We start from the raw sequence: 15,693 nt of genomic DNA, 5'->3' as shown, positions 1-15,693 counted from the left end.
TCCCAAGCCGTGAAGCAGACGGCCGCCTCGGCGGGCCTGGTGGACGCGCCCGCTCCCGCGCCCGCCGCCGCCAGGAAGGCCAAGGTGCTGCTGGTCGTCGACGAGCCGCACACCGACTGGTAGGTGCCCGCCCGCCGCCGCCGCTCGGGGTTCCCGGGGCCTGCTGGGCAGCTGTGGAGGCCGCGGGGAAGGCGCTCCCGGGGCGCCAAGGAAACGTGTCTGACCTCGGAGAAGGTCGGGGGGGGCCGGTCTGCATGGTCCCGCAGTGGGGAGAGGGGGGGACGAGCGTGAGTATTGGGGGGAGGGCGGCGGTGACAAAGTGAATCCTGAGGTGAAATATGTCCTCGGATCTCTCAAATCCGTCACACATAAAAAGAGCTACTTTATGCAACAGGGAAGAATCTTAACAAATAGAGTTGTGTTTGTTTGTTTGTTTTTGAAGGGGGGGTGCAGAGGAAGCCGACTTTCAGCCCAGGCACGTCAAAGCTCAGGTGGAAACATTCAAAGCCAAAAACGGCGACTCTACACCGCGAGGCCCGGGGCGAATTCTCGGTGGACAGGGGTGTTGTGCGGGGAGAGGGTGGCGGGGACAGATTTCCTCTGACTGGACGGAGGCTTGTATCCGTATTGACATCCACATTGGTCAGAGCACAGACGTGGTAGCCTAGGTGTACATGGACTTGTTCCCAGGGAGCATGGCTGAAGTCTGTTTAAGAATATTAGCCTCGTATTTTGTGCAGCGGGGAGGGGATCAGTGGCTTTTATTTTTCCGTTTGTTTTTGTTTGAGGAAAAAATACGTGTGTGTGAGGGGGTTGTGGAAGTGGTAGCTTTTTCCAGCTGGAAGGATGATGACCGAGGTAAAATATTCTGGATCCTTCATTAAAGGGGCACAAACAAATAAAAAGAGATGTACCTTAATGCAGTAGACAGCAACTTCAAGAATTCTTTCTTTCTTTTTTTTTTTAAAGGGATATTCATTCAACTTAGAATGGTGAGGGCTGGGGAGGAAATGTTACCTCTAGTTGGTAAGAGCTGAATGAGGTTCACTTAAGACAAATCAATTTAAAGAGGTTCTATTTTATGTGGCAGGAAGTGGCCCAGGGGATGGGTAGGGTGGGTGATGATGGTGGAATTGATTGGTGAGGGGCTTGGAGGAATGAGGAGACGAGGAATCTGGGGTTGCTTGCTTTTTCTTTTTTTCTTCTCTTCTCAGGAATATGGGAAGGGTTTGTTTTTTCCTTCTCACAAGGGTTGAGGTTAGAGGCTGGACCCAAGTGCTTCCTCTCAGGAGTGAGGCACAGAGGGACCACAGAGCTGTTTATCTCCATTTCCTCTTTTGGCTGCTTCGCTGCTTTCCTCCATCGTTTTCTCACTGGGAGACTTGGAGGGAGGGAGTGCTGGCGTGGGTGTGATGGAAGTGAGATGGAGATGTGGAGATGCACTGCCGCTGGCCCCTAGTAGGACTGACGACGGGGAATAGTCATTTGGGTGACTTGTGTCGTTGCCTTTTGTCAGAACAGCGGAGTAAAAGAATCTTAAGGGACCTTTGTTAGGAAATGACAAAGGTAGGTGCAAGAGTGTATGGGGACAGTTAGTATACGACAGTGCCATAGGTAGCCCCCTAGGAGAATGACTCCTAGTTCAAATCAACAAGTGCTTAATAAGTGAGAAGCGTAGGTAACTCAGCTTTATTGAACATCTGTTATATGTCAGACCCTGTACTAAGTGCTCTAATATATCTCATTAAATTCTTACCACAAAACTGAGGCTTACAAAAAAGTGAATAATGTGTTCCAAGTCATAGAGCCAGCAGATAGTAGACCTGGGATTTGAACTTAGGCCCGTTTGACTCCAGCAGTGCCAGCCCACTATGCTCTGTTCCCTTGCTATTTTATTATTATATTATTGGCAATGTTAATAATGAGCTACCTCTATAAGGTAGGCCCTGTTAGGGGCCTTATAGAGAACTCACACTTACATTTGGGAAGACAACATGGAAACATAGAACAGTTAAAAAAGAATCTAGAATTATTATTTCAGACTAATGTTTTAGGCATTCAATAAATGGAGTGAATTAGAGAGCCAGAAAGCTTGGAGGAAAAGCTTCACAAAAGATGAGTTTTGAAGAAAGACCAGGAAAAGGAGGGGAAAAAAATGGAAATTACATTGGTGCTTCATATTTTATGAAAGAATCTGACACTCTATATCTTGTCCTGATCTTCTTTCCTGTTGAAGACATTTGTTTGGGTTAAATCACCAGTTAGGTGCCCACAGGTAGAAATATACTCATTTGTATGGGTATGATGTGGCTGCTGTAGATTTGAGTTTACCACTAACTGCTTCGGTGGCTGGAGATTTGAAACTCTTTTTGTGTATTATTATTCTCTAGGAAGACTGCCTGCCTGGCATGAACCAGAGAATTTGCCTTGCCCTGGAGATTAGACTTCTGATGGAAGTAATAGAAGCCACTGGGCTGACTCCCAGCTGTTTTCTGATTTTCTCTGAAGTAATAACATTGATTTATTAAAACTCATAAACCCAGTTTGAGTTGAGTGCTTGACAGCATTTGGTGCTTCTCTGTTTCTGTGTTTAATAGCAATTCTCAGGATTGCAGATTTTGTCTTCTAGCATGTCTAAATTTGTTAAAAACATCTCAGTTAAATATTGTCGAGTGATTTTATTGAAAGTTCTCTGTAAGTTAAGGAGCAGGTGCCTGCTTTTGACAAGCACAGTGACTTAACAAGGTGCTTTTTGGTCTAAAGGCAAATTTTAGTAAATTTGTTTTCCTGTTTAAGCTTTCTAGATAGCATTCAGTGAGCAGGCGTCATATATGCCTAATATTATTTTCCTGATACTTGAATAGGAAGTCAGAGTGTAGCCTCCCAGGAGAATTGAAGAATATCAGTCCCATCTGAATTATAGAATGCTAAAATAAAGAGGATTTTAACAAGCATTTAAATAATTGGAACTTTAAAAGAAGGGCTTAAAATAGGCAGCCTTTCAGAGCAACCTTAATATACAGCAGATTCCTTCTAATTTTTGTCAGTGTAATTGTGGGCAGTGGAAGTTGGGGACTTTGCCACTGACTAGGTTGATGGGAAAATTGGAGGATGTTTCTGTCTCTTTTGATAGGACTGTGTTTTCATTGGTTGCTAGAGATCTTTAGATTAATTGCACGTTGAAAAAATGTTATCTGCTTCACTAAAAAATGAAATCAAGCTCATTATATCCCTTATTAGTAATTATTATTAATATTTTAAAAATATATACTTATTGCCTACAATGCACGTTTTCTTTTAAGGTTCATACCTAAATTTGAAGTGCAGTTAAGACTGAACTCTAGAGGCATGTGGGTGACTCAGTCAGTTGAGCATCTGACTCTTCATTTCAGCTCAGGTCATGATCCCAGGATTGTGGAGTTGAACCCTGAGGTGGGCTTTGTGCTTAGTGTGGAGCCTGCTTTTTTTTTTTTTAATGTTTTTATTTTTTTAAATTTTTGATACAGAGAGACAGAGCAAGAGAGGGGGAGGGGCAGAGAGAGAAGGAGACACAGAATCAGAAGCAGGCTCCAGGCTCTGAGCTAGCTGTCAGCACAGAGCCTGACACGGGGCTCGAACCCACGAACGTGAGATCCGACCTGAGCCGAAGTCAGAGGCTTAACCGACTGAGCCACCCAGGTGCCCCGGAGCCTGCTTAAGATATTCTCCTTTTTTTCTCTGTCTGTCTCGGACTCCCTCCTCCCCTCTGCTCCTATCCCCTGCTCAGGCTCGCTCTCTCTCTCTCTCTCAAAAAAGTAAAAAAAAAATAATAAGTAAATAAATTTAAAATATAAAAAAAACTTACTGAACTCTGATGATCTTTGTGTTTAAATAAGGAACAAACGTCCATTTGGATATGTTGGTTTGTTTTTTTTTTTTTGCATATTACACTCTCACTGGTGAAAAGTAAGTTTTCTCTCAGATTTTCCTGACTCCATTTTCAGCAATTTCAATTCCAGTGACCAAGTGAAATTTTTCATCTTAGCATCTCAATGTTTGATTTGAAAATCAGTGTAGCACAGGCATTCTAGAGACTATCTAGATGTTCTAGAGACTGCAGATATGGTAAATCTACAGGTGTTTATGGAGCATCTTCTCTCTATAGGGTATATATTCTATGAAAAAGAGGCATAGTAACTCTCTTCTAAGATCTTTCTGTCCAGGTAGATAGATAAGATACATTTTTAAAAAATTTACTAAAAACTACTGCTTATATTCAAAGAATAATAGTCCTCAGATCAACAGCATTGACATCAACCAGGAGCTTTTTGAACTACAGATTATCAGGTCCTCACGCCTACTGAATCATAATTTATTTGAATAAAATCTCTAAGTGATTCACCTGCACATTAAATTTAAGATGCACTGAACTAAAGGGTATGTGATTAGTGCTAAAGATGTGGCAACAACACCAACTACTGTCATTTATTGAGCAACTGCTATGTGCTAAATGTACTAATAAGCTTTTTACAAATATTATTGAATCTCTACCACAGCAGTGTAGTACTATGGAAGTTTAAAAGAGTGAAAAATGGGTGCAGGCTAGAAGTTGGAAGGGAATGCTTCATGGAAGTACTGATATTTGAATTGAACCTTGAAGAATTCGAATCAAAAAAGATCAGTTTGGCCCAGTCCAGAGGGTGGATACTATAAGGAAAGTACAGTGCTAGAAAAGACAGAGACAGTGAAAAGACTGGATTAATGCATTACTAGGCAGTACCTACTGTAATTCTTTTATGGTCCATCTTTGGACATATCATTAAGAATAGGGGAATTCAAAGTGTAGTAGTCTGAACTAGTGCTTGTGAGAGGCTCTAGAAAAATACTTGATTTGGAACTTGGGCAGAAAGTTCAAATGAAGCTTGAGGCTTATGTCTGCTATATATTTTGTCTGTGTGTCCTGTTTCTGACTTGTGAACATAAAACATACTGATTCTATAAAATTTCATTGTTCATAACAGCAGGATATAGCTTAGAATTCTAGATGATTAGAGCTGGAAGATCATATGGGTACTTTATAAATGGGAGAAATCTTGATCTGGAGAGGGAAAAGTGACTTGTTCAAGGTTATTTAATTAGTTAATGGCAAAACCAGAACTAGAATCTAGAACTTCAGTCTCTCTACTAAACTTTCTCCCTCCACTATAACACAAGACCACATTGTCCCTCTGTTTTACTATCATTCTACCTATCTAACTTTTTTTCTCCATCCCTGATTCTTTGAAGGACTGATAGGGACTTTTTGTTTTTATAATTATAGCATTTGAGTTTAAAATAACCTGAATGATCATCTAGCTGTAGAGAAATAGAATGATTTGCCCACAGTCAAATAAGAAGTTAGAGAATGAAGACTAGAATTTACATAATCTGACTCCAACTCAAATTTCTTTCTACTCTGTTTATTTATTTATTTTTTTGATAACTGATACAATTTACTGAAAAGGTTGATTTAAGCATCTGCAATGGTGACTTCAACCTTCACTCCTGGCTCAGTACTGATGGAGGTAATTTGTGTTTTTTAATTTTTTAAAATGTTAATTTACTTTTTGAGAGAGAGAGAGCGAGCATAAATAGGGAAGGGGCAGAGAGAGATGGAGACACAGAATCTAAAGCAGGCTCCAGGTTCTGTGCTGTCAGCACAGAGCCTGATGTGGGGCTTGAACTCATGAGCTGTGAGATTGTAACCTGAGCTGAAGTTGGACGCTCAGCCAACTGAGCCACCCAGGTACCCTGAGGTAATTTGTTTAACAATCCCAGAAGGACTGTGAAAATCCATGAGTTACTTGTGGATCCTCATCTGAAAATGATTCCAAGTCTTAGGACCTTCATCACAAAGAGTTTTTCTTATAGTGATTCTCAGAGTCTTGGCAACTGAACTGGTCCTTTCACTTTGAGATTCTTTTCCTTTGTATCTCTGGTCAAATCTCCACATACCTTCTCCAAAGATACTAGGTTACGGCTGATTAGAATAATTGTAAATGGTTGAATTTCCACCTCTGGGTTCTTGAGTGTCAAGTGCCTTTAAAAGTCATGACTGTGGAGTGGCTTCCTGATCATCTTGTTCCTGGGCAAGAGTGAACAGTGGTGAGACAGGAGCAGGAGACAGGCGTCCAGGGCTCCACTGTAGCTGCGACCACATCTTCCTTAAAGAGGTCTTTCTAAAGTCACTCTTTAAGCAGATTCCTCAAATTAATCCTTTTTCTCCTTAAAAATACTGTTTTTGTCTGTTTCTTTTAAAAATTCTTTGTGAAATTTTTAGTGAATTCTTTAAAAAGAGCCACACACTGACAATAAACAATTAAAAACAATAAGAAATAAAAAAATTAAAAAAATAAAAAGAGCCTCACAAACATCACACTATATCCACACCAGCAGTTTCACTGTATTATTTGTGTTATCGTCGTTTCAGCAAAAGTTATAGTAAAATGGTTGAAGGAGATTCTTAGATACTTAGAAATCAAAATCCAAAAATATAATAGTTAGTCGGACTGTGGTACAATGACGACTTTCCTTTCAGGGACCTGTTTTTACCACTGTTCCTCTCTGTTTGAGATTGCTTCCTGCCTTTCTGTACCCAAGTTCAAATCTGTAATAACATTAGCCTTTTCATTATCCTGCTAAGCAAGAAGTAAAGTAATGGAGGCCTAAACAGTAAGTTTTCCAGAGTTATATACATTCCCCTAAAATTGGTAAAAACAGGGGCTCCTGAGTGGCTCAGTTGGTTAAGCCTCTAACTTTGGCTCAGGTCAGATCTCACGTTCGTGGGTTCGAGCCCCGCATCAGGCTCTGTGCTGACAGCTAGCTCAGAGCCTGGACCCTGTTTCAGATTCTGTGTCTCCCTCTCTTTCTGCCCCTCCCCCTCTCATGCTCTCTCTCTCTCTCTCTCTCTCTCTCTCTCTCTCTCTCTCTCTCTCTGTATAAAAAAAAAAAAACATTTAAAATTGGTAAAACAGTTTTAACTGGGATATATTCAGTACATTTGAATCTATAACATGAGCCAGGTGCTGGGGATATAAGGATAAGTTGGGCAAAGGTCTTATTTATTAGGATCCTCCAGTTCAGTAGGAAAGAGGACAGACATTTAAATAGGATTTATTATAGTATGGTAATTAGCATGCATATGATGCTATGAGAACACAGAGATGGGTTGTCCTGAGGAATGAAGATGTGGTTAGAAATGATTGTGCCATTAAAAATGTGCCATTGTGTATCCTTAGGTAAGCTCCTTTGCCTCCTTGGATGATTTTGTAAGATCTTTCAAATGAGAGGATTGAAACGAAGTTCTCTAAAATCCTTTACAGCACTACATTATTTCCATGTTACAGTTTTGTGCTGTTTTCTTAAAACTTTGTAATTTCTTCTATGGCATAATGCTTGTAAGTCTTTGGAAAAAGAGGCCTAGGTCAATAAATGACTAAACATTTCTTTGAATGAAGGGCTCGTCTTTGAGTATTCTCCATTCAGTAGCTTATTCTTACCTCCTCAAAGGTGGGATTTGGGGACTTATGGTTGAATTCCTTTCTTCCTGATAAATCTAAGAACTTCTGTATACATATGTTGAAGTATCGGTCGAAAGCCTTTATTTTTTGATCCCTGCCATGTACACTGTGCTGAGCAGTTTATGTAACATATGCACACACATCATCTCATTTTATTCTCACAGTAATCACGAGCAGTAGAAAGAATATTTTATAGATGAGTAAACAAACTCATAAAAGTAGTCACTTGCCCAATATTAAATAGTTAAGCTGTTAAACTCAAATGTCGGGATCTGAACCCAGATTGCCAGATTCCTACACACTCAAAAGGCAAGTTTGCCAGTAGAAAAAATTAGATTATTTTTTATTTTAAAAAGGTTGTTTCTTTTGCAAAAGTATTTGCCAAATGATTCATTAATTTTTAAAAAAAATTATTTATTTATTTATTTATGTACACCAAAGTACACTCCTACACTGTTGGTGGGAATGTAAACTGGTGCAGCTGCTCTGGAAAACAGTGTGGAGGCTTCTCAAAAAACTATTGAAAGAACTCCCCTATGACCCAGCAATAGCACTGCTAGGGATTTACCCAAAGGATACTGAAGTGCTGATGCATAGGAGCACATGTACCCCAATGTTCATAGCGACACTTTCTACACTAGCCAAATCATGGAAAGAGCCTAAATGTCCATCACCTGATGAATGGATAAAGAAGATGTGGTATATATACACAATGGAGTACTACATGGCAATGAGAAAGAATGAAATATGGCCATTTGTAGGAAAGTGGATGGACCTCGAGGGTGTCATGCTAAGTGAAATAAGTCAGGCAGAGAAGGACAGATACCATATGTTTGCACTCAAAGGTCTAGCAGGAGAAACCTAACAGAGGACCATAGAGAGAGGAAGGGGGAAAGAGAGCTGGGGAGAGAGAGGGACACAAATCATGAAAGACTATTGAATACTGAAAATGAACCATGGACTGAAGGGGGAAGGGGAGGGAGAGAAGGGGTGATGGTCATGGTGGGGTGCACTTGTGGGGAGAAGCACTGGGTGTTACATGGAAACCAATTTGAAAATAAACTATTAAAAAATAAATAAATAATAAATAATAAATAAAATGCAGGAATCTTAAAAAATAATAAAAGAGAAATTGTGACATGGTAGTATAAATATATATATATATATATATTTATTTATTAATGTACACCCAAGTTAACATGTAGTGCAATAATGATTTCAGGAGTAGAATTCAGTGATTTATTTACATAATAAGCACCTCACTGTTTTTGGAATTACTCAGTTTACAAAAATTTCATATATACAGAGCTTTTTCAGGATCATAGCCTTAAAGACAGTGAGGGCATGGTTAAATGTAGTGACATCAGGATGGAGAGTTGCATCCTGTTTTTAGTGTTTAATGGCACTCCTGCTATGTGTGTGCCTCTAAATCTTGTAAGACCTTCTGCATACTCATTGGATGACATTGCCATTTTTTGTTTTAGCTTTCCACATAGATGCAGTTGAATACCACAAGGCTACATAGAGCTTTCCAGAGAGGGCAGAGGATGATAAAAAAAAATGTCTCTGTTTTCCAGACATTACTTCAGTGCAGCATGAGGAAGTAACTTAGAATAGGGCTGGTGACTTATAGAGAGAGTAAAGTGAGCAAATACCATATATCTCTGAACTCTAAAGATGCCCATGCAGCATGCCTAAGAATGGGAGGACGTATACTGGTCTTGTTGTTTGTTGCTTGACAGCAGGCATTTTTGAAATTGTAGTGAGCTCATGTAAAATTATAAAGCAGATTATGATTATATTCAGTCACTCTACCTTTTTCTTCTCTTTTCAGCAGCATGAAACAATATGAACATATAGGACTTAGGGTCAGAAGACCTAGGGTTGCGACCTGGCACCACCATCAACTGTATGACCTTTCAGAGTTACATAACTTCTTTGAGCCCCTTTTCCCTCTATTTGACACATTTTTCATTGGAGACTTACTATATGCCATATATTATTCTAGGTTCTGGAATAATACAGACAAAAATTAGTTCCCTTATGTATAAATGGAGATAACAGCATATATGTCTCATAGCAATGTCTTGAGAATTGAATAAATTAAGGTTTTGGAAAAGCACTTTGTAAAGGGTAAAGAGCCATAATAATGATTGTTGCATCCTTTTTTGTTTGCACCTGCAGGTACCCAACCTATCTTGGTCCCTTTTGTTTAGTTCCCCAAAATTTATTGTGGAGTTTTATTATCTATTTTGCACATTTCAGGGATTAGAAATATTTTTATTTTTTTAGATTGAAGTCTGCTGCTCAAAACCAGAATTTTTGAAGGCTTTCTTTGGTATTTTTTGAAAGGAAACATAGGTGTTTTGGGGTTTTTTTTTTTGTTTCAATAAGAGAGAAACAAAACTCAGCTCTATTAACAATTAGGGACAGGACCACATAAATCCTTATTTTATTTAATAAATGAATTCTAAAATAGCTCTCTTGCAGTTTTGCTTGTGATTAATTAAGGAGGGGTGGTTACAGAGGGAAATGAAGGAAGAGAGAAATATATAGAATGGCTTTAAAAGGTGTGCCTGTATTCTTTTCTCCTATTCAACCTGTCTTTCATGCTGCATTCAGAGTCTTTTTTTTAAAGTTTTTTATATTTATTTATTTTTGAGAGAGAGAGAGAGCATGAGCAGGGGAAGAGTATAGAGAGAGGGAGACACAGAATCTAAAGCAGGCTCCAGTCTCCGAGCTGTCATTACAGAGCCAGATGCAGGGCTTGAACACATGAATCATGAGATTGTAACCTGAGCCAAAGCTTAACCCATTTCAGAGTATTCTTAAAACAAAAGCATTCACCTATTTTATAGAGTCGGTTTCCTTTTTTACATTCTTCTCTAACACATTGTTGCTTGTGAGGATTATTTGCAGCCTGCTCCAGTTTATCTTTTCAGATTCATTTGTCACTATCTCAATTGTAAACTTTTACTATATTCTGGATTATACTCTTTTTGAACACATAACTTGGATTTCAGGAATCTGTGCTATTATTTCAAAGTTCCTTTAAAATGCTCTTGTTCTGCTTCTCTCTCTTACCTCAATGCTCATTTTCTTTATCCCATTCTCAGAGCATGAGGATATTGTCTGTTGTTTAAAAAAGCCCCGTCTCCTTCAGCCTTTGGGTGGTTAAAGGTGTCTTTTCTCTAAATTTCATCCCTTCTATTTGTTTTTTGGCATACTCTCATTTTCTACTAGTTGCTCCATCCTTGTAAATAAAGAAATAAGCAAAATCTGCTCTTTACTATCTGACTCTTTCAGATACGAAAGAGAAATCTCACTCTTGTCCCCACTTCCTTATCCTATATTTGCCCTCCCTGCACTGAGAGCTTCCACCTTTTCTATAATACTGAAATTGTTTTTGCTAGGTTTCCTCATTGCTAAATCCAAAGGAAGGTGTCAGCCTATACTTTAACTGATTGGCTTGACACTGTTTATCTTCTATTTGGAAATCCCTTGGTTTCTGAATATGGCAATCTTTGTTCATACTGTCTTTTTAAAGTTCCTTCCCATCTTATTCTTTTCCTTTGCTTACCTCATTAAATATAAGTGTTCCTCAGGGCCCCATATTCTGCCCACTTCTTTTTCACTCTTCACACTTTGCCTGGTGCATCCACTTTTAAGATTTCAGTTACCTCCTTTATGCAGTCAGTTCCCAAATCTCAACCTTTAGACCAGAACGTTGTCCTAATCTTTACACATATGTTTAGCTGCCTGCTGTACATCTCCATTTGGGTGGTTAAAGGTGACTCAAGGTCATTTGTTTCAGTACTGAATTCCTTATTTTCCTTCCCTTCCTATTATTGCAGCTCTTCTCTCTCAACTGAGGGCACCAATAGTTAGTTGTCTGTTTCAAGTTCTCATTAATTTCATCTAGAACATTTCCAAGCCTCATCATGATTTCCATTTAATAGCTTGACTGAACTATTTAAAATACAAATCTGACTCTTTCACTCCTTTGCTTAGAGCGTTGCATGTCCTATTGCATATCTGATATGTAAAATTAATGGCCTTCCTGTTATTTGACCCTTACTTGCTTCCTCAATCTTTTAACCATTTTCATGCCTAAACTTCAATTTACAGGATTATTGAACTATTTGCAGTTTCATTTACACATTATGGCATTCCTTCCCTTTGTCTTTGTTTATGCTGTCCACTCCTCCTGCAGTTGCCTTTCTTCCATTTTCCTTCCTTTTCTTGACTAAATTCATATTCATCTTTTGAGACTGAGATGAATATTTCCTTTATCAGAAATTCTTCTCTTAGTTCCTGAAATATATTGGGCATCTCTGACCCCTTCATGCCCTCTTTCAATCATGTGGATATCTTTATCACTGGACTCAACACAATGATCAGTTTATGTGATAGACCTTTGCAGCAGGCTTAGGGTTTTATTCATTTTTATTTCCTTAACATCCAGCAGAGTGTCTGACACATAGTTTGAGTTCAGTAAATCTTGGCCAAATTGAGCCGAGAGAGAGAGAGAGAGAGAGAGAGAGAGACAGAGAGAGAGACAGAGAGAGAGACAGAGAGAGAGACAGAGAGAGAGACAGAGAGAGAGAATGAACAAAAGGATAGAAGGGAACAATGGTGAGGAAGAAGTATTCTAGGGTTAGAGTATATGTTATTATGTTGGAATTCGTCTTTATTTACTGCAAATACAACTCTTAAAATGCTTTTGCTCTTACTTACACTCTATGAAATACAAATTAACTTAATTACCAATTTTCAAACAGTCCAAATCATAAATCTTCAGGGACTTAGCTCTGAATGAGAGCCATAACAGCCAATACTGGAAAATATTATCTGGCCCATGGCAGCTTTGAGCAGAGCAAAGGCAAATAGAATAAAATTAAGGGTTCAGGTTCTCCTGCATAGCCTATGTTGACACTTAGCTCTCAAGGAGCTCATTTTTCTGTCGTTTTTCTCTTCCCTCAGCATGAAACATTCCAATTTCAGGCCACCCAACCTGCTTGTTTCTTTCTCTTTAGTGAAAAAATTCTTTGGTTTATCCGAAGGATAATTCTGGAGAACTAAACAGCATTGTGACTGAAAAATGTTGAAAGAAAATACACAGTAAGCTTTTCATGATCTGACTCTGCTTAACTCTTCAGTTCTAACTTTATTTGACCTCCCTCCCCACTTTGATAGCCATGACAAACTACTTAGGTTTAACTGAATGTGCCATGCCCCTATGACTTTATACTACTCCTGCAACCTGAAAGGCTTCTTCTGTGTTTGTGCCTGGATAATCTTCAAGACTCAATTCAGTTGTTGACTGTTAATAGAGTCAAGAGTAGACTTACTCCTTTCTTAATTCTTTCAATTTGTGTTAGAAGTCATAATATACTTGCTTGTCTCATAGCAATTAACCTGTATTATAATCAGGTTTTATTTGTCTGTCTTATCTCCTCGCCTTCAACATTGAGATCTCCTTGAAGACAATGACTATAACTTTACTTTTGGTATCCCCAGCATTTGGTATGACAAAGAAGGTTTTCAGTAATTATTTGTTGGATCAGTCAATGACTTAAGAAAAAATTATGAAAGTATGAATGATTAGTAACTCTTCAGTTCCCTGTAAATATAAAGAAATGATAGTTACATTAACCAAAGTGACAATTCAGTAAGAAGTGATATATATAAAAATATTTTTATAAACTGTCAAATGCTATAAAAGCATTAATTATTGTTACTAGCCTCCCTTGATGATGAACCTGCTCTTCCCTTCTCTAACATATACTTTTCTGATGGGCGTAAACACTTTATGCTTGTTATTGGGAGAATAGATACATGCTCTCCATTTCTTCCCCTCTTTCAGTTTAGACACCAACATATCTTTGTTTACTTGATCCTTTCTCAAATTTTAGAGTCAGTTCTTTCTTTTTTCCTTCTGTCTAGGACCATTTATCCATTCCAGTCCTCCTAAGTACAACTGTATTAACTTTCTTTTTAAAAAAAATTTTTTTTTAAATACAGAGAGAGACAGAGCATGAGAGGGAGAGGGGCAGAGAGAGAAGGAGACACAGAATCTGAAGCAGGCTCCAGGCTCTGAGCTAGCTGTCAGTATAGAGCCTGACACGGGGCTCGAACCCACGAATGTGAGATCTGACCTGAGCCGAAGTTGGAGGCTTAACCGACTGAGCCACCCAGGCGCCCCTTTATTAACTTTCTAGAATATATACCTCTTTCTTATTTCTCTGTTCAAGGGAACTAGCAACTTTATGCAATAACTTTAGCCTGATGTAATCCTGCAAAAAGAGGCTTGGGCTTTGTAGGAGGAAACTGGAGTCCCGTTTGTTTTGTTGTGGACACCAATTCTTGATAGGCCCTAATATTATTAATAAAAACTCAATTGAATACTGTTTCTTTTATACTTCCAGCTTCCAGTAATAATCCAGAGAGGGAGCTGTATGTAGGGGGACATGCTGGAGTGTGCTATGCCCTAAGTCTCATGGTGCAGGGCTCCAAATTGAAGGGTATGTGGTGGACTCTGTGACGCAACTCTAGGGTTACATAGATATCCATAGATATATTTCCCTCTCCAGCCCCTCTTATTCCCTGATGGTGAGAATCTAAATTCTGTTGAGTCCTGTTTATTAGTACGTTAACTATTAGACAAAAGTGCACCAATGAAAGATTGATCTGCTAATTAATCAGCAGACATCTAACTTCAGTGTGTTAGTTGCCATGAAGACCACAAAACCAGTTAAATAGTTAGATAATTACGGAATATATGCTTTCAGCCTTGAGAAGTTGTGCAGAATCTCAAGGAAGACAAAAATTAGGAGAGTATAGTAGAAAGAGCATTGCAAACATTTGAAATATCCAGATTCAAGTGCCTACTCTGCCAGTTAACTTTTTGTGTCACTAAAGGCAATTTAACTCTTTAAGCTTCAATTTCTATTTCAAAAATTAGGGGTTTGGGTTACATCACTTATCTTTAGAAGCCTTCAGAAATCAAGAGATTTCTAGAAATCAAGTGAATTCTACAGGTTAGATTGTTTGACAGTGTAAAGAGTTTTTCTGAAGGAGGAGATTACTGTGGGCTAAGGAAGTCAGAAAATGTTTCACAAAAGGGATAGATCTGAGATCTGAGCTAGCCTTTGAAGGCTGAGTGAGATTTAGATTAGTGAGGAAGGACAGATGCGTTTCACTTAAAAGGAAAAGCAAGAGTGAAAGCATAACAACAGTAATGAGTAATGTGTGTGTAGAGGAGATTTAAGCTAGTTAGTATACAGGTTTCAGGGCTGGGAAAAGAGAAAGAGTTGGGTTAAGCGGAGTGGGAGAAATGATGATAATAACACCTAATGTACTGGGTATACTATATGGCAGGCAGGCACTGTTCTATGTAGATGTATTAACTTATCTACTAGGTTATCAAATAGGTTATTATTATTAACTTAATTTTACATATGAGGGAACTAAAGCTCATAGTGAATCCAGGGTTTGAACCCAGGTAGTCTAGTTCTGAGTCCATGCTCTTAAATCAACATGTTGTGTAATCACTAGATAATAGTGTTGCAAATTTCTTGCCACTGAACATCTTGATGTTTCTTATCTTCAATAACATAGACACACATTTGACCGTGGGCAATTTCTTATTCTCTCTGAATTTCTGTTTCTTCATTTATAAAAAGGAAATAAAATATATCTCAAAGGGTTCTTTTGAGAACCAATCAAAATAAACTGAAAACATCTAATTTATAGTCTGGGACATAGAAATGTTCAATAAATGTTCCACCATGGTGAGCAGATTTTGACAACAGCTTACCATATGAGTAAGAGTAGGAGACTTCAAGTCAAGTAAAATCATTTGGAGACAGATTTTCATGACACTAAAAATAATTTTGAAAAATAGGACAAACTTAGATGAATATTCCTTCACTTTGATTGTAGTAGTTTGTTACATATAGTATAGAAAACATTGATTTCTAGTGTTTTGAAACAGTCTCTGGGCAAGATATTTTGAGATAGCTTTGTTCTTTGAGTGCTATCATATCCGTTGTGTGATTTAATCCTCCACATGATAGTATTTGTGGGGCACAATTAATATTATTCTCATTTTATGCATGAAGGAATTCAGATGGGGAGATTACCCAACCTCACA

At 38.5% G+C, this 15,693-nt stretch overlaps 1 protein-coding gene across 1 annotated transcript in view; it reads left to right on the top strand.

Annotated features, from left to right (window-relative positions):
• Positions 1-3: 3 nt before the first annotated feature.
• Positions 4-15,693, top strand: part of SYN2 (synapsin II) — a gene marked incomplete at its 5' end in the record, with an annotated part of 182,647 nt that continues 166,957 nt past the window's right edge. The window contains one exon of the mRNA XM_029917895.1: positions 4-119. Coding sequence (XP_029773755.1) covers positions 4-119 — 116 coding nt within the window. The remainder of the gene's footprint in view (positions 120-15,693) is intronic.

The sequence above is a fragment of the Suricata suricatta genome, chromosome 12 (genome assembly GCF_006229205.1).
Source record: "Suricata suricatta isolate VVHF042 chromosome 12, meerkat_22Aug2017_6uvM2_HiC, whole genome shotgun sequence".
Taxonomy (NCBI): Eukaryota; Metazoa; Chordata; class Mammalia; order Carnivora; family Herpestidae; genus Suricata; species Suricata suricatta.
The sequence above is the reverse complement of the archived record's forward strand: the minus strand, read 5'-3'. Positions and strand labels throughout refer to the sequence as shown.